This window comes from Danio rerio, chromosome 24 (genome assembly GCF_052040795.2).
Source record: "Danio rerio strain M-AB ecotype USA chromosome 24, GRCz13ab, whole genome shotgun sequence".
Taxonomy (NCBI): Eukaryota; Metazoa; Chordata; class Actinopteri; order Cypriniformes; family Danionidae; genus Danio; species Danio rerio.
Window position 1 is genome coordinate 41,971,454 of NC_141044.1, and position 18,547 is coordinate 41,990,000.

Here is an 18,547-nt window from a genome sequence, read left to right on the forward strand (position 1 = left end):
AATGCCCTATTTTTTGCTATAGGATACTTTTTATCTGGAGAGACTTTAAATGTGAATCCTTCTAAAGTTGTAAGATTTTTATCAAAAGTAAACCTTAAAAACACTTTTAGATTTTTATCTTATGTATTACTATTATTGTTGTTTATTAATTTATTTTTATCTTGTGTATTTTTTCATTGCTGTTGATGACTAATTGTTAAGCCTGGTTTATACTTCTGCGTCAAGTGACCGGCGTAACCCAAGGCACATGCAACGCACGTAGCTGTGCATTTATACTTCTGCTGCTGTCTCTGTTGGTCTGCATTAACACTTCCGAAACGCTAGTTGGTAGTGAGGTGTAAATGTTTCTCTGTGTCGAGTTTCTTCGCTGCTGTTTTGGTTTTCCTGAACACTTCCGGGATGTACAAGTGGCTCAAACTCGCTCATTTTGAGGCAGGAATCGGCGGACGTGCAACAACTTTAACTATGATGTCAACACAAAACAAAATTTTCCATCCGGAGCTCCACACTTGTAAACAATCGCTCCATAAGGCTCGCACCATTCATGCGGTTCTCGGTCCCGCCCAGACTCATCAGCGCCACCAAGCCGACCAATCACAGAGTTTGCGATACGCGTCGTTGCGACGTGTTGTTACATTTTTTCAGAGGTGCACGTCGGCGTTTGACGCAGAAGTATAAATCAGCCTTTAGAATATGTTTATAATTATAGAAAAATGCTATTTATCAAATGTGGTAAACTTGATCTCTTGTTGCCATGACAGCCATAGAAGCTGATATGGCGATAAACCCAAATCTCTCTCTTCACATACGAGCATGTGCGGCCATTGTCATTTTTTTGGCTTGAGACTTCTGGTCTCATTCACTTCCACTGATGTTAAATCAGCTCGTTATGCTGCTTCATGTTGCAAACTGATATTTTCTTCTCATATTATTCTGCTTTGTCTGTATAGTCATGCACACACTTGTTTGTTGAGCAAGTAGTTTGCTTGTTTTCTGCCGTTTAATATTCCTAGTCATTTCGCTCGTAGGCAGCTGAATCGTAAGTTCTAAAACAGCAGTGTCTAAACTCAGTCCTGGAGGTCCGGTGTTCTCAAGAGTTCAGCTCCAACCTAATCAAACAAATCTAAACCAGCTAATCAAGCTCTTACTAAATATATTAGAAACGTCCTGGCAGGTGTGTTGAAGCAAATTGGAGCTAAACTCAGCAGGACACCGGCCCTCCAGGACAGAGTTTGGACGCCCCTGTTCTAAAACAATGGCAAAAATGAGCACACATCTGCATTGCAGAAGAAGGTCAATATTCTCTTCCTCTACCCTTAAACCCAGACTTCACTTTCTGTACAAAAGCACTTTAAAAATACTACATTTTCTATGAGTTATTAGCCTGTTTACTTGTGAGGACCTTAGTTTAGGTTCCCACATACTCTAGTCCCAATGAGTCTGTGTGTATTCAGTTCAAGTCCTTACCGGGATATTAAAAACAAACACACTTATACTGCTTTTGTGACGTACACAGTTGATCTTCTTTTTAACAAATGGTTTTAAAAGCTCAAATGCTGCCATAAAATTAGTTCATTTTGGCAGAACGTTTTTAATTTTATATCTGAAGTATACAGGATTGATCTGTCACCAGGGCCAAAACTGGGTATTTTTAGAGACACCTCAGAAATGGAAAATAAATTTATATCACAGGCAGTATCTTTGTGTACGATATTAGCAAAGATAATAATTGTACAAAATTGGAAGTCAGATCACGCGCCTGTCTTTGAAACCTGGATTAGGAGCTTAATTTATGTGTTGCCTATAGAAGAAATGTAATATGGGATGGCAGATAAACTAAACATATTTTTTAAAATCTGGAACCCAATTATGTTTTATATTGGCATATGTCAAGTTGTGAAGCCTACATATTTCTCTGTAATTTATTATTATTATTATTTTTTGTTTCTTAAAATATTTAATATAAATATTTTCTTTTATGCTTTCTGGATGATATTGTATAACGTTGTGTCCGAATGTTCGTGTATTGTAAAAAGGCCTTTTTTCCCTGAAGTTTGTTCTGTTTATGTCATTGTTTATTCTCTTATGCTAAAAACAATAAAAAGATTTTTTTTTAAATAAAAATAAAAAACTCAAATGCATGAAATAATACAAAAATTCATTTTTTTGTTTTATTTTTTTAAATATAATAATCTTTATTATTTGTGAAATGCTTACACTATATATTTTGGTCAGTTTTTAGATGTTTACTTGGCAGAATAAATTATTTATAAAAGGAATAAATAATTAATAATAATAAAAATGGTCACACTTTACAATAAGGTTCATTAGTTAATGTTAATTAATGCATTTACTAACATGAACAAACATTGAACAATACATTTACTACTGTGTTTGTTCATGTTAGTTAACGTAAGTTAATGAAAATATAGTAGTTCATTGTTAGTTCATGTTAACTCATGGTGCATTAACTAATGTTAACAAGCATTGACTTAATTATTAATAATGCATTAGTAAATGTTTAATTATGATTAATAAATGCTGTACAAGTGTTGTTCATGATTAGTTCATGTTAGTAAATGCATTAACTAATGAACCTTATTGTAAAGTGTTACCATAAAAATAAGTATATTATATTGACACTATCTATATTATTTCTGGATTATGTATAATGTATTTATTTTGCTGCGTTGATCACAATTGCTGTGTGTAATAATTATGTTATAAATGATTATGAATGATGGTTGATTTGTTAATGTTGTGTCTTAGGGTCGGGAAGGAATGACCTGTTATTACCTGACCCACGGGTGGGCGGGGCTTATCGTTGTGGTGGAGAATCGTCACCCAAAGTACTACCTCCATGTGTCCTGTGACTGTACAGACAGTTTTAATGTGGTGTCGACACGCGGCAGCCTGAAGACCATCGACAGCGTTCCTCCTCTGCACAGGTAAACATAACAAACACACTCTCATTTCCTCTTTCTCAGGTCTTTTCTGGAAGCTGCGGTTTGTGTTACCCAAGCTGCAAAATATGTCACAAAGTTATGGCGGTAATGTTTCTCCACATGCTGTTCAGCCACTGCGTCAAGCGATAGAGACAGACACGGATGAAACTGAGGATTCAGTTTATGGATTACAGATTCAGTTTATCTGTCAAATATAGCAGGTCAGTTTATTTGATATATTTGGTGGAGTTTATTCAAGCAAATGGTGCAACAATGCACACACAAATGCCATTACAAAGTTCGCAACACCGTCACACACACATTTATTTTACACTGTTTTTGCACGTCTAAGGTTACTTGAAGCATCCTCGTATAGCCTCTAGGTGGCTGTGGTGATTCCAGTGGACGTGTATACATGTTACTATAGAGACATACGGAAACAATTGATTGCCTGTCAATCAATTCAGTGGGCGGGGAAAACCACACTCCTACATCCTGTTGCGGTGGGCCTCGAAATCGCTGGGATTTAGATCCTATTTTAACCTCAGGAAATTTTTAAATAGAGACTTGTTGTGTTTCTATTATACCAATATAACTATGGACGCACTATTAGAGTCTGGCCCGAGACGCACAGGCTGTAGCTTAAACTTTTACAGCCATTAAAATAGACCAGATTTGTATTTACTAGAAAGCTGATGTTGATTGTTTTTTATAAGAAAAATTCAGAGAAATGTTTGGAGTTGTTTTTGGGTAATGTAAGATTTAAGTAATTTTAAATAAAAGATTAATGTAAGATTTAGTTTTATATGACATTGAAATCCAAGCGGTATGTGGCCAACAATGAGTGTACTCAATTTAACCCAGTGGCGCCTGCAGCCATACGGATGTACGTACTGCGCATACTTACCATGAGAGGGCGCAAATTAATGCTGCTTTTTAATTTTTAATTACATAATTTAAATTGATTATTAAACAGTGCACACTACAATATATTGACAAAGCAAGAAAGAATGAGAATAAATAAAGGTGTGCGTTTGTGTGTTTTAAAGCGTGTATGTACTTAGTAAGTAAGTGAAGTTTATTTATAAAGCATTTACTTCAGTTTGGCACTGACCAAAGTGCTGAACAAAACCATAGCACACACTAAAAGAGTAAAAATAACAATAAAAGTAATAACAGGAATAAAAGTATTACAGCAACAACCACAATAAACATTAAAAGCCTGGGAATGCAATAGATTAAAAATGTGTCTTAAGTCTAGACTTAAAAATAATTGCTGGGAGATGGGCAAAGAAATCTATTCGCTTTAGTTTGCTGGATTTTCCACACACTAAACATTTCAATTTAGATGGCTATAGACTAATTTCACGCGGCCGACTATTTAACATCGAAATCGAGGCTGCGGTGGGAAGCAACCTGGATGTATCGCCTGAGTCAGAGGAATGTTGTGTACCTGGCTGTATATCTTATCAGCGGAGAGAAAGTGACACAAATATATAATTTCACCGCCATCAGAGTGACCCGAAGGTCTGTTCTGAATGAATGGTGAAAATAAAAAGGATATCAGAGCTCATTTTTAGCTAAGTTAAGGGAAATGGCACTAGTTAGCTAACGTTTTCTTTCCCAAACACACATTTTAGATGCCATTTATCAAACTCAAGATAATTGAGTTAAATTAACTGATTGTTTTACTCTAATAGACTTGTCACGATACTAAATTTCACTACTGAAATGTAGAAAAAAAAACATCTATTTTTTTATATATAATAAAGTATGTTCAAAGCCCGATATGCATGCTAGCTATAACATGAAACCCTGAAGACCGGCCCTAGGGGCATAAAAAAAGTCGGCCCGATGGGCTCGGGCTCAAATGCAGGGCTCTACACACAGTTCTACACACACAGCTTTCAAGAGTTGGTTTTACATCATACGTGCCCTTTAAATCACTAATTTCTAGACTAACTCACCCTTCATGTGTTGCAGGCAGGTTCTGGTGGTTCTGTCTCAGCTGGAGGGAAACGCCGGTTTCTCCATCACACACAGACTGGCTCACAGGAAAGCAGCACAGGCGTCTTTGGGCGACTGGACATCCAGTAAAGCCACACACTCGCCCCAGCTCACTCCAGACACTGACGGACTGCACAGACCACGGCCGCTTTGACACACGCTCACACACACACACACACACACACACACACAAACATAAACATAAAAACACATGAAACCTGTGCTGATGAAAGCAGACACTGAGAACTACTGAGCCAATCACCGTCTGCTCACTGAGCCAAGACCCGCCCACGGCAAACACACACACACACACACACACATTCATATCCTGTCAGTGGACTTCAGTTACTTTTGTGTATGTTCAGTCAGAGGGTGAATCTCAACAAAATAATTCACATGGCTCATTTCATCTCAAATCAGAAGAATGTTTATGATAATTAATCACACATTGTTCAATCATCTGCATTACATTAAAATAGATGCTCCAGTTTTTAAGTTATGATTATTATTAGTACTAGTTTTAATAATATTGCGCTTTAAATTTTCCTTTACGTTCCACATTACTGAGGTTTATTCTGTCATTTAATTTTCATAATGATGCTTTAGATTATTATTAATAACATTAGTAGTATATCTCTAATAATAATAATAATTATTAATATCATTATTATTAGTTTACATTATTTCCCCTTTAAATTTACATTACTAGAATTCTTCGCTTTTTAATTTTTAATATTATCATTTAGATGCTGAATAATATTCATCTTATTATTATTTTTATTATTATTATTGTTTCAATTAATTTACCAATAAGTTTTCCAAACAAATTAACAAAATAGTTCTCATTTAAATTTTTTATATTATGATTTAGATGCTGAATATTATTATTATTATAGTTTCACTTAATTTACCAATAAGTTTTCCAGTCAAATTAACATAATACTTCACATTTTTAATATTATGATTTAAATGCTGATTATTATTATTATTATTATACGTTCAAATAATTTATCAATAAGTTTTCCAGACAAATTAACATAATATTTTGCATTATTGATATTATGATATAGATGCAGAATATTATTATTATTATTATAGCTTAAATTAATTTACCAATGTTTTCCAATCAAATTAACATAATTTTTGGCATTTTAATTTTTAATGTTATAATTTAGATGTTGAATATTATTATTAGTATTATTATAGTTTCAAATAATCTATTAATACGTTTTCCAATCAAATGAACATACTTCTTTGCATTTTAATTTTTAATATTATGATTTAGATGCTGAATATTATTATTATTATTACTATTATTATAGTTTCAATTAATCTACTAATAAGTTTTCCAATAAAATTAACATAATTACAAGGATTCTCAACATATCATTTTTATCTCATGATGATTAAAATAATAATAATAAAAATAATAATTAATATTATTGTTCCCCCCTTTAATTTTCTCCTCAAATTCAGATCACAGGAGCTTTTATGTTTAATTTTTAATTTCATAATTGTATTATTTAGGACTATTTACACTCGATCGGCATAGTACTTTAATACAATATGATTTACTCTACTGCATAAAAAGTAAAACAAAACAATTTTTAAGACCGTACAACAAATCTACCAAATGTTTTTGCACTTTTCAGTAATTGTATATATTTGATATATAATTCTCATTTAGAATTTGCCACAAAATATCTTTAATTCTCATTAAAACATTCAGCAAATAAATGCAAGCTTCTTCTGTTAAAGTAAACAAGAGATGTGCCAAGTGACTTACTTTTTTGAGATTACATTCATCGCCATTCTGACAGCCAATCAGCAAACTGCTCTGGGGTCACATGTTGTGAATCATGAATAATGCTGATCTACTTGATCTTAATAGAAGGTGGAATAGACGAGGGGTCACTCATTACATGTGTAGACCATCTTTTAATTTATTTATGTCGTGTTTTAGTAAAGATGAACCTTTCAGAGAGAAGCACAAGATAAGCTGCTGGGCGAGAGCTGAACTGACTTGTGGGACTGTTTTGACCTGTGCTGGATCTGATTGGTCAATTGCTCTGCCGGCGCGCTGATATGGTGTTTGACTTTTTTTTTGTGCACTGATCTTTAGTCCGCCGTCTGTGTATTTTTAATTTGTTTTTAGTCAGTGTCTCCCTCTGTTGGTGTGTGTCTGATTCATACATATACACACACACACACACACACACACACACAAATAGTCTGTCTGTCTTTTTTTTCTTTTTGTAAATTGTACAGCGCTGTTCCCCTCTGCACAATCCAATCTAAAGTACTCGCTGTAATTACACAGATCTCTGTCATGGCAGGAGTATAATATGTAGAATATTTTATTGATTCTTGGATGGGAGAAAAAAAAAAAGAAATGTATAAAAGTTTAAGATATGTACGATTCATTTGCAATCTCAGGTTCTGTTGGACCAAATGATGAATAAAGATTTTTTTTTGTTTCGATTTTTTTTAAATCAAGGAGCATCCGAGTTGCTGACTGAGTTTTTTATTTTAATTCTTGAGATTCAGAACTTCAAACTGTATTACAGGGAGTCCGCGGGGTCTTAAAAATTCCTAAAACAAATTTTAGCTCTATAAAGTGTTAATTTCACCGAAATATTGTCTTGTAGGTCTTAAATCATTTTAAACAGAGGGTCTGTTCACTGAATTAGCAGGATTTGTTTATTGACAATTTGACACGATCCAGGGTCGTTTTGTACTTCAAAACTCATCCGAGAGTTGTTGTCATAGCAACAGTTCTGGTAGCTCAAACCTGCTCGGGAGCAGCAGCTTATCTCATATAAACAGGATTAGATCAGCTCATTTCAAGCAAAGGTTTTACTGAAAGTATGTACCGAATGCTGATATTTTCTTGCAGTAGTAACCTATAGATTATATACACTTGGGGAAAAAGTAAAATGGTTTTAAAAAGTTTATATACAGTTTAAGTCTGAATTATGAGCCCCCCTGTTTATTTTTTCCCCAATTTCTGTTTAACGGAGAGCAGCACATTTCTAAACATAATAGTTTTAATACCTCTTCTCAAATAACTGATTTATTTTATCTTTGCCATGATGACAGTAAATAATATTTTACTAGATGTTTTTCAAGACGCTTCTTTACAGCTTAAAGTGACATTTAAAGGCTTAACTAGGTTAATTAGGATAACTAGGCAGGTTACAGGTAATTAGGCAAGTTATTGTATAACGATGGTTTGTTTGGACTATCGAAAAAAATATATATAGCTTAAAGGGGTTAATAATATTGACTCTAAAATGGTTTTTAAAAATGATTTTCTAGAAAATGTTTCTTGATTTTAAGAATTTTTAGATATTTGGACTAGACAAGACAAAAACTCCAAGAATTTTTCATTTATTTTATTTTTATTATTTTTTTTTTTTTACAGTTTACAGCAAAATTACGGAAGCGTAGAGCTGCCACCCAGGTAAAAAAAAATTGAGCTTCCGTAGTAAAAAATTACAATAATGAATCATTTAAAAATAATTGAAATAAAAATCATGTGTTTTATATCCATCACTGTTTCCTGAGAGTGACCCAGATCCTTCATGAAAACACTTTAATTGCAGAAATGCTTTAAATATTTGATAGCCTAATTCCAGATGACATCTGATTAATTTATTATCAAACCACAGGAGTTTGAGAATCACAGTGTGTTTATTAAGTGTGCGAGAGTGAAATGTGGGTGCAGTAAAGTAGGTTTAGCTGAAGTCAAAATTATTCTCCCTCCTGTGAAAGTTTAATTATTTAAAAACATATTTCCAGAGTGTTACTTAATAGACAGATGTTTTAAAAATACATTTTTAAACATAATAACTTTGATAACTAATTTCTAATAATTATTATTTTGATGACAGTGCATAATATTTTCATAGATATTTTTCAAGATACGAGTAATCAGCTTAAAGTCACATTTAAAGGCTTTCTCGAGAAACATATTTTGTCCATATTTCGTTTAGTCTTTTTCAATGTTCCTTTAGGGGCTGCATAAAAATTGACCATACGGATGTTTTAAAAACATTAAAAACTGCACTGTAAAATCATAATATGTAAAATGTACAGTTAAAAAATGCTTAAAAGCCCTATCATGAAAATTCCCTATTCATGTTTAGCTATCAAACTTCATTAACATTATAATATATATACGATGCTCATTGTCATTCACACAGCTGGTAAACTTCATCATGGTGGCATACATCAAATTAAAATAATGCAATAAACGTTATTTATCAACATTAGATGTAACATTAAACTCTAATGTACATAAATGATGAGAAAATTTAACTAAAAACAACCATAATGTCAACAATAAAGCATTAAATCAGAAGTGTTGTGCAGGAAAATTCTAGAAAAGTCAATTTTTTTTTATAAACCGTATTTATTAACCAGGTTACAGATTTTTATTGTAGCATTTTTACAGTTGTTTACTATAAAAATTATGGTCATTTTTTACAATGCATGTGCTTTTATTCCAGCCAAACTTGAAGGGGACCTATTATGCCCCTTTTTACAAAATTTCAAGTAAGTCTCTGATGTGTGTGAAGTTTCAGCTCAAAACACCACGCAAATAATATTTCATAACTCTGTGAAACTGACCCTATTAGGCTTTGCTCCTAATTGTGTTCAAGTTGTTTTGGTGACTGTCGCTTTAAATTCAAATGAGATTGTGCTCTTTTCAAAAGAGGGCGGAGCTACAAATGCCTGCGTGTCAGCATAGTGGCAGATTCAAAAACGTTATCTATGTGAAAAACTGAAAATGTGAACAAAATGTGTCCATATGGTGACTTCATTGTTTATTTGTGCATCAGCAAATCAAAACTCTAATGGTGGATGGCTGCTTCTCACTCAGGGCTGATTATGCTAATGAGCGAGAGATGGTCACTAGTGGGCGGGGCTTTCCACCTCTGATGTCACATACAAAGGGAGATTGTCAATTCTGTTTTTATCAAGTGTGATTATAAAAAAATAAACTTAATACATTTTTACCATTAAAAGCTGGTTAAATTCACAGACTTTTGCCACACAACTATGTTTAATCCGCTTGTATAAGTGATTTTTGCATAATAGGTCCCTTTTAAATAAATAAGACTTATATAATAGACTTAAATAATAAGACAAAATAATAAAAATATAATAGGAAATACTTTGAAAGTCTGTTAAACATAGAAAAAGAATAAAAGATTCACAGGAGGAGAGTTAATAAATGTATGTGGGCGGGGGTACAGAGGGAGTAACTCTAGATCCCCATCAGGTCTTGTGTGACTCTGGGGGAAGGGGATTCTGGGATTGCAGGGTAAGGAAAACCTTCAAGTAATTTGAACACGCTCCCAGAGACTTAGACCTGGACGAGCGTCAGTCTCTCCCAAAAAAGGGGATGAAAGCATGACAATGAAGGAGGTGGAGTCACTAAACAGCACATCGGGAGTCCAGCTAGTTAACAAGTTCACAAGTTCTGCTGCTTCTTTGTGACTTACATTACAACTCTTTGGATTTTTATTGTTATTTCAGAGTCCTGTTACTATGTGAGTATTATTTTTCAAGCTAATTTTAGGCTATTTTTTAAGTAATTATGTACAGTGCTGAGCATAAAATGAGTACACCCCTCACAATTTCACTTTTAAATTCATATTTTATACAGGATGCTGTACAGTAATATATTTGTGCATATACATTAGATTAGTAGCAAAGACAAAACTGAAACTAATCGAACTAAACTGAAGATTATAGTCCAAACATTGGTACACTTACATTAATATGTTGGGGTAAAATATTTAATAAAATTGTAATAAACAAAAAAAACTTAAGTTTAAATTTTACACCTTGTATTTCTATGCTTACTTTTATACTTACTATATAATATTTTATATTGATTTTATTCCTAAAGATGTTCTGTGACCAAACACTTTAATGATTTTTTTGTTTAAAAAATATATTGTTTATATTCACTGAGAAATTCATAAAAATATTCTTTTTTGAAATATTATACATTATAATTGTATAAAAAACAGTGATTAAGCAGACCTATGTTCTTTTGTTTTCTTTTTCACTATCTGTCTGGGTTCTTTTTTTTTACTTTTATGGGTTTTAAATATTGACGGGTATCTGGCATATCATTTATCATGTTTGTTCACACTGTTAGTGTTTGCTTTGAGGTTAAATCTTTAAAGGTTCAAGAAACCCTCAAGTACTTTTTGTTTTATGGTGCATTCGCTGTGTAAAACATGTGCTGGATAAGTTGCCGGTTTATTCCGCTGTGGCAACCCCAGATTAATAAAGGGACTAAGCCAAAAATAAAATAAACGAATGACTGATTATACAGCTGAAGTCAGAATTATTAGCCCCCTGAATTATTAGCCCTTTTATTTTTTCCCCAATTTCTGTTTGACAGAGAAGATTTTTTTTCAACACATTTCTAATAATAATAGTTTTAATAACTCATTTCTAAAGACTGACTTATTTTATCTTTGCCATGATGACAGTAAATAACATTTGACTAGATATTTTTCAAGACACTTCTACACAGCTTAAAGTGACATTTAAAGACTTAACTAGGTTAATTAGGTTAACTAGGCAGGTTAGGGTAATTAGGCAAGTTATTGTATTATGATGGTTTGTTCTGTAGCCTATGTGAAAAATTACAGCTTAAAGGGCTAATAATTTTGACCTTAAAATGAGTTTAAAAAAATAATAAAATAAACTTTTATTCTAGCCGAAATAAAACAAATAAGACTTTCTCCAGAAGAAAAAAATATTATCAGATCAAAAAAAGCTAAAAAACTCAAAGGGGGTTTAATAATTCGGATTTCAACTGTATATACCATTTTGAAATAACATTGATTTCTGAAAGATCAAGTGACACTGCAAAATGCAGTAGTTTAGCTTTGAATCACAGGAATAAATAACATATATTTTAAATATATTTAAATATAAAAAACAAAAAACACTATATTTTAAAATATTATATATATATATATATATATATATATATATATATATATATATATATATATATATACTTTGCAATTTTACTGTATTTTGTATATGTTTGTTTGGCTTTTTAAATTTAATTATATATATTTTTTTTCTTTTTCTTTTTTTCTTTAATCATACTGAACTTGAACATTTGGTATGGAAATGTGTTTTTGTGTTTGAATCCCAGGAATAAATGGAATATATTTAAAATATATAATTTTTTATTGAAAAAATATACATTTAAAATATAATTAATTAGAAAAAAATCTCTTTAACAACATTATATTTCACAATTTTATTGTATTTTTGTAAAGTTGATTTTTTTATTTTCCTAATTATTTTTTTTTTTGTTCAAGAATCGCACTGAAATGAAACTTTTGGATGGTTTGTGTGTGTGTTTAATCCCAGGAATAAATATTTAACTATTTTGAAAAGGAAAACAAATTATCTTTTACAATTTTACTGTGTTTGTTAAAGATATTTTGCATTTTTGTCATCTTGTTTTAAAAAAAGTGTACTTATCATTTTAAAGCAACTTTTATGTGAATCGTGTGTGTGTGTGTGTGTGTGTGTGTAGTTGAATACCTCATTTAGAATGGCCGGTCCAGTTCCAGCTCTACCAGGCTCTTTTAATCCCAGTGCGGACAGCGTTTACTCAGATCAGTTCGGTTTTTATACTATGGACTATAAAGTTCCTGGCCTTTCCAAAGTCATCTTAGACAAACTGAACATGAAGGACTACAAAGAATACAGGTGAGAAACACACACACACACACACACACTTACACACATTCTGTTGGGTCAAATGAGTGTGCAGCATTGACAGGTTGTCAATATTTCTCTTTTTTTCAGGGAAGCGCTGGAAGGCAAAGGCAAGGTGGGATTTCGCTCTCACAAAGAAATGTTTCAAAAACTAGAAGAAACCTTTAAATTCTGTGCCAGATGCTCCAAACTACCATCCGACTTTGCAGATCCTAAAGCACTTAAACGCTGCATCAAGTGAGTAAAAACGACAATAAATATCACACCTCCATATTTATGCACAGTAAATCAGAGAGTATTCCTTCTTCCGTGGTTGTAATTATTGAAATATCATGCAATTATATATAAATCTAAACACAAGAACAATATATTTTCTGTGACAGTTTGGGTTCCTAATCTATTATTTTAAGTAATATTTTGATGAAAATTGGTGTACTGTATGTGTGTGTTTGTGTTTTTGTTTGTGTGTGTATTTACAGACCATTTCAATGTGGTCAATGTGGACAATGTGTGTTTGTTATCAAACTATTTCTTAACTAAAACAAGAGACAATTCAATAATAACCTAATGTTAAAACAGCTGTTGTAACATCATTTATCAATATGTTGCTCTTAAAATGTAAAACAGGAAACATGTCGGGACCAATGTTTTTTGTTTACATCCCTCAAAATGGTCTATAGTGAAATATTATTTATAATGATTAAAATGGAAAATACATTTCCTTTTGTATGTTGTGTGTGTATTTTTATTTTTGAAAAACACGGGAGAATATAGTTAGTAACTTTTTTTCTTTTTTAATTTTGGACTGGTCAAAATCTCAAATTTCAAAAAAAAAATTTAATATTCAGAAATAATTATTATTTTAGTTTCCTGCAGTATTTTTTATAATAAAAAGGGTAAATATGCTTAAACTAACCCAAAATATCACACATTAAAAATGTTATTAATATTAAACCAATATTATAAAAACACAAATAAGTTAACTTTACAACAAAATGTATAGAATAAACACGAATGTTGTTTAGCTGTATGTTCAGTTTGTTGTAGGCCTAGACGCCATCTTGAAGATTCAAATACGAAATACAGTTAGAAAATCTGACTTTTTTCAGAAAATGTTTGAGTTTTTGTAAGAGGATATTTATAATCCATAATCATTGTTATTATATTTCTATTTTAGTTCAGTTTGCGCCCAAATTATGTGCTTTTTGAATTTTTTATCATGTTAACTAATGATGGAGCCTCAGCGCTGTGACGACGGAACTTTCAGGAAGACAAAATTGTACAGAAACAAACCCTCACCCTCTCCTAACCCTATTATATAGTACATACAAATTTTATTACTTATAATTTAACATGAATAGTTGATTTGTGAGTAGCCTACCTTTTAAAAACGATAGTTTTTATTCATGACTGATGATAACGTTCCGCTTCAGGTGGCAGTTGCAGTTCTTTCTGTGACAACACTTGCGACCGACAACGCGCAATAATAGAATCTTACAGCGCCCTCTGCAGGTAGAAATGTTCACTACTGGTCAGGATTTTGTCTGTACATTGCTAAACACAAATGAGTGCACGAATATTTTTATGCATTTCTCAGATAGGTAATTTTTTTGTCGCATTTGAACAAATCAGATTTATTAAATAGATAGTTTAAAAGTTTTTTTTCACTTTAATATTGTTTATATCTTTTTTTTTTAAATGGTCTATGAAGGTATAGCTAGTGACCATTTCTCTCTTAAAACGAGTAAAACTATTATTTTTGCTGCCAATTTACACTTGAACAAATAATATTCCACAAATAAGTAATTTCACAATGTACCAAATATTGAAAACCTGAAGAATAGACAAATACCAAATATTGAAAAAAATATTATTATTATTATCTGTGCTATACGTTCTAAAGTAAATCCCATAGTCCAGGCGCTGTGCACCTGGTGCTGTCTGTCTTTAGAGGGTCAGGTTGTGTCACAGTCCTCCATTAGGGTTCTGCCCTTTAAACATTATCACCCGCTTATTAACGCAAGAATCTTATGCAAGATGTTAACACCTCTGCCCGAACAACAGGAGATAATGCTACGTGCTAACCTGCTAATGCGTTACCTAAACCTCATGCTAACGCCTCACACAGGATTTCTGGCACTGCTAACGGCAAACTGTAAAATATTTCATGAATAATGTGAAACAGCTTGTTCAAAATAACAAAACAGCACGTATAAATGTTGTGTATACGTGGAAAAACCAACTTGACAAAACTAAACCACAGTTTACTGCTGCTAAACATTGTGATGCTAGTAATAAAACAGCCTGTCTTTAAACAATACAATTCACGGTATACATAATAAATTACAGGTATTACTTAATGAATGCTACAGCTATAGTAATAGTGAATTCGAAAACTTTGTTATTTTTACTGCAGTTGTTGAAGTAGTCAATCACAAAATTAGACCTTTATAAAAAATTAAATAGAGAGCCAATAACTAATCAACCTAATTTTGTTTAAATATGGTATATGTAAACTACATAGCCACTACTAACTCACAAAAAACAATGGTTATTTTTACTGTATGACCCTTACAATGTGGTCATGCCATTGGCCCATGAACAATTCCTGCTTCTTATCAAACAATTTCATAGCATAGAGGCAATTTAATCATAACTTGATGTTATGAAAACAGCTATAATAACATTTTTTATTAATGTATGTGTCTCTTTTTGGATTCCCAGAAGCAATAGAATTTAAACATGTAAAACAGGAAACACGTTGGGACCATTTTGTTTGCATCTCTTAAATTGATCTAACCCATGATTAACTTTCATAATGATTAGCAAGAAAAAATATAATATATTATTCACATTATTTCATTATATGTTTATATATTTTTTAGTATTAGTGAATTTGCACATCATTGATCTCACATTGCCCTTTTTTAAGTTAGTGTCTTGTAAGTTCTGTATGAAAATGAGACTGCAAAGATTCAACCACAGACATTCATTTAAAAATAGCCTAAGTAATGCTGGAGGCCAGTTGGGTGTCGTCCATTTTTACTTTTATTGAACTCATTCTGTGTCTTAATCAGAACACAGCAAAATTATTTACATTTCTCCAGTTATGATCCCATGAAATTTCAAATGTTTCTTTGCACTTTAAAAAATAATTACAAAATAACTTTTTTAGTCAACTCAACTTAAATCAGTCAAACTGGCTATAATATTAAGTTTAATATTTATAGAACTTTAAAAAAAATGTTGAAACTCGATTCTTTTATCATCAGTAAATGGGTTAAAGTACCAAAAATCATGCCTTTTTGGATCTACTAAGGATCTACTAAGACTTTTTCAAATGTCATACTGTGTGTGTGTGTCCTGCAGTGCAGAAATGCCTGTGTATAAACAAATAAAAGTGGAGTTATACAAATAAAAAAGAAATTAAATATACAAAAAAAATAATACTTAATTCATATGTAATTTCAATAAAATATTATGTAATTTAATGTATGATGTTTGATGGATTTTATTAATACAATGGCTTTTAGCTGTCAGCTGTTAAAACCCAATCCTTTTGCAAAGTTTACGACAGTCACACACCACATGATGCCGCCGCCATAATAAAAACTTAAAGTACTAAAATGATGAGGGCAGCTGCTAAAAATGGCACAGAGCGTTTTATCTGTCTGCTGAAACCTTGACGCTTATAAGTGCACTGTAAAAAATACTTGCTGCCTAACTTACATCAGTCAAACTGACTATAAATATTAAGTTAAACTTTCTATAACTATAAAAAGTTCATGTTAAATGTTAAGAAATCTGATTAATATTAGTTAAAGTAACTTAAAAACATTTACATATCATTTTTTAGGGTGCATGCATGATGTTTATGGTCTGCATGTATTGACTCTTTATCATCATCTTTCCTTTATGGTCTCAGGTGTCTGAATGTGTATTACTGCAGTAAAGAGTGTCAAAAGACGGACTGGTCTTTGCATAAGAAGTTCTGCAAGATGCTCCATAAGGTCTCCATTGACAGGCTGGTGGAGTGGCTCATTCATACAGGTGAGATGACAACTCAAAATGATCTCCACGACACCTCAGAAATAGGAGACAAGCATGATATTAGCAAAGAAAGAGTAAGAATACACATTTGTTTTTTTGAATCCTGGTGAGCACTGAGTTGTGATGTTTACACAATTCTTTATAATTTATTTATTTCATTTCATCTATTTTTTCTTATCAAAGTCAAAGTCAAATTCAGCTTTGTTGTCAATTCAGCCACATGTACAGGACATATTGGGAATCGAAATTACGTTACTCTCAGACGCTAGGTGCCTAACATATAATATTACAGTTTTTCTCAGTTGCTTTGGTGCATTTCTCACTACACTATTTACATTATATTTACTTTTTCTTTTGACGTAAGATTATTTTGTTTACCTCATTGGCAGATTATTTTGCTTGTTTTAAGGAAAAACTCACTTATTATTGGCATATTATTTCTCAAAACAAGACAATATGTTTTGCTTATCTAGAAAATTCTTCTTAATTTAGGGATTATCAGATGTTTGGACTAGAAACAAGACAAAAAATCTAAGTAAGAAAAAGCATTTTGCAGTGCAAATGTTTTACGATAACTGGGCCCATTTGTCATATCTTCTCTGGGCCGCATTAGGCTCACATTCGCAATAGCCAGAGCTTACTGTGCCGAATATTTGCCAAAAGTGGCCCACATATGTCTTAAGATAACTGGGCCACATTTGCACTTACACATGTGAGCCACTTTAGGTTTAGACCCACATTACTCTTAAATGACGATGTCACATTTTTGCCAACTGTGGCCCACATTTGTCCTCATCATTTGGGCCAAATTTATCATTTTCTACATGGGCCACATTAGGCTCGCACTAAGATTACATTTTGCTATATGTGCCAAATCTTAGCCTTAAATAGCTCATATATGAATATGAATCTTTGGCCCCACTTTGCCTTTGTACAGGCGGGTCACTTCAGGCTCACAATTTTGTCTGGGACGAAGGAAGACCACCAGTGCCGCATTTATGCCTAAAGTGGCCCACGTTTGTATGCTATCTGGGATTGTCCGTCTCTCAAGAAAGTCGCTCTTCATTTGCATGAAGTTGAAGGATTCTCAACTTTGTCGCGTTGCTCGATACGTTTGCATAGTGTTGGTGGTCCTAACAGAACGAGGCTGAGAAACACCCCTATAGGTGGTTTGTCAAGCCCACACACCTGTTTTTATAAAATTGTAAGGAATAAAAAGTAATTAGGTCAGATTTAATTGTAACTGTGTACAGATACAGGACAAATCTCTAAACAAAATAAAATATGTTACACCTATAGGAGTTGTAAGCAATTCCCACCAAGTAGTAATCTGTCAATCACCCTGTGCTCCAATAGGAGATCTTCCTTTCCCTACGGAGGCGTGGTCTCGTCCTGCTAAAGATGTCAGGTGTTGGAATGATTGGTTGTCGATGCAGGGAGATCTGATGGGCCGTCTGGAGCCCATCCTATCAGGACAGAACATGACAGACCTCTGGACCAATAGCTGCAGGCCACGGCCAGATGAGGCGGAGCTTCAAAAGTCTGTATGGCGGGTTTGCAGTGAGTTCTTCTCCAGGTCTCTTACTATAGGCCTGGGGATCCAAATGTCCCGTCTGGACCCATATTCACGGCCTCTGACTGTACATTTAGTGGGTGCCGGCCACAACGAGACCCTGGGAGCCCGAACCACAGATCTGGACGAGCTCAGCCACATGTTCCCGGGGCACCAGGGGCTGGAGGTGGTGATGGTGGGGCCTGAGGTGGTCCAGGGGCCC

At 33.0% G+C, this 18,547-nt stretch overlaps 2 protein-coding genes and 1 long non-coding RNA gene across 9 annotated transcripts in view; 2 read left to right on the forward strand and 1 right to left on the reverse strand.

The window, feature by feature from the left end:
- Positions 1 to 7,452, forward strand: part of capn15 (calpain 15) — a 59,458-nt gene extending 52,006 nt beyond the window's left edge. For 2 of the 3 annotated variants that reach the window (XM_087310043.1, XM_087310042.1), the window contains 2 exons: positions 2,770 to 2,948; positions 4,929 to 7,452. In XM_087310043.1, coding sequence (XP_087166169.1) covers positions 2,770 to 2,948; positions 4,929 to 5,106 — 357 coding nt within the window. In that variant the 3' untranslated portion in view covers positions 5,107 to 7,452. The remainder of the gene's footprint in view (positions 1 to 2,769; positions 2,949 to 4,928) is intronic. The other variant, XR_015525280.1, reaches the window with a different exon arrangement.
- Positions 1 to 14,178, reverse strand: part of LOC141380770 (uncharacterized) — a 37,954-nt gene extending 23,776 nt beyond the window's left edge. For 4 of the 5 annotated variants that reach the window (XR_015525380.1, XR_015525381.1, XR_015525379.1 and 1 more), the window contains exons 1-4: positions 14,104 to 14,178; positions 12,546 to 12,698; positions 4,913 to 5,112; positions 2,797 to 2,940 (exon numbers count right to left, since the gene is read on the reverse strand). This is a non-coding gene — a long non-coding RNA (uncharacterized LOC141380770). The remainder of the gene's footprint in view (positions 1 to 2,796; positions 2,941 to 4,912; positions 5,113 to 12,545; positions 12,699 to 14,103) is intronic. The other variant, XR_015525382.1, reaches the window with a different exon arrangement.
- LOC103908684 (MSS51 mitochondrial translational activator) overlaps positions 10,434 to 18,547 on the forward strand; it is a 13,607-nt gene continuing 5,493 nt past the window's right edge. Inside the window, exons 1-5 of the mRNA XM_087310151.1 lie at positions 10,434 to 10,510; positions 12,538 to 12,713; positions 12,813 to 12,959; positions 16,648 to 16,772; positions 18,129 to 18,547. The exon at positions 18,129 to 18,547 is cut by the window's right edge and continues 145 nt beyond it. Coding sequence (XP_087166277.1) covers positions 12,556 to 12,713; positions 12,813 to 12,959; positions 16,648 to 16,772; positions 18,129 to 18,547 — 849 coding nt within the window. The 5' untranslated portion in view covers positions 10,434 to 10,510; positions 12,538 to 12,555. The remainder of the gene's footprint in view (positions 10,511 to 12,537; positions 12,714 to 12,812; positions 12,960 to 16,647; positions 16,773 to 18,128) is intronic.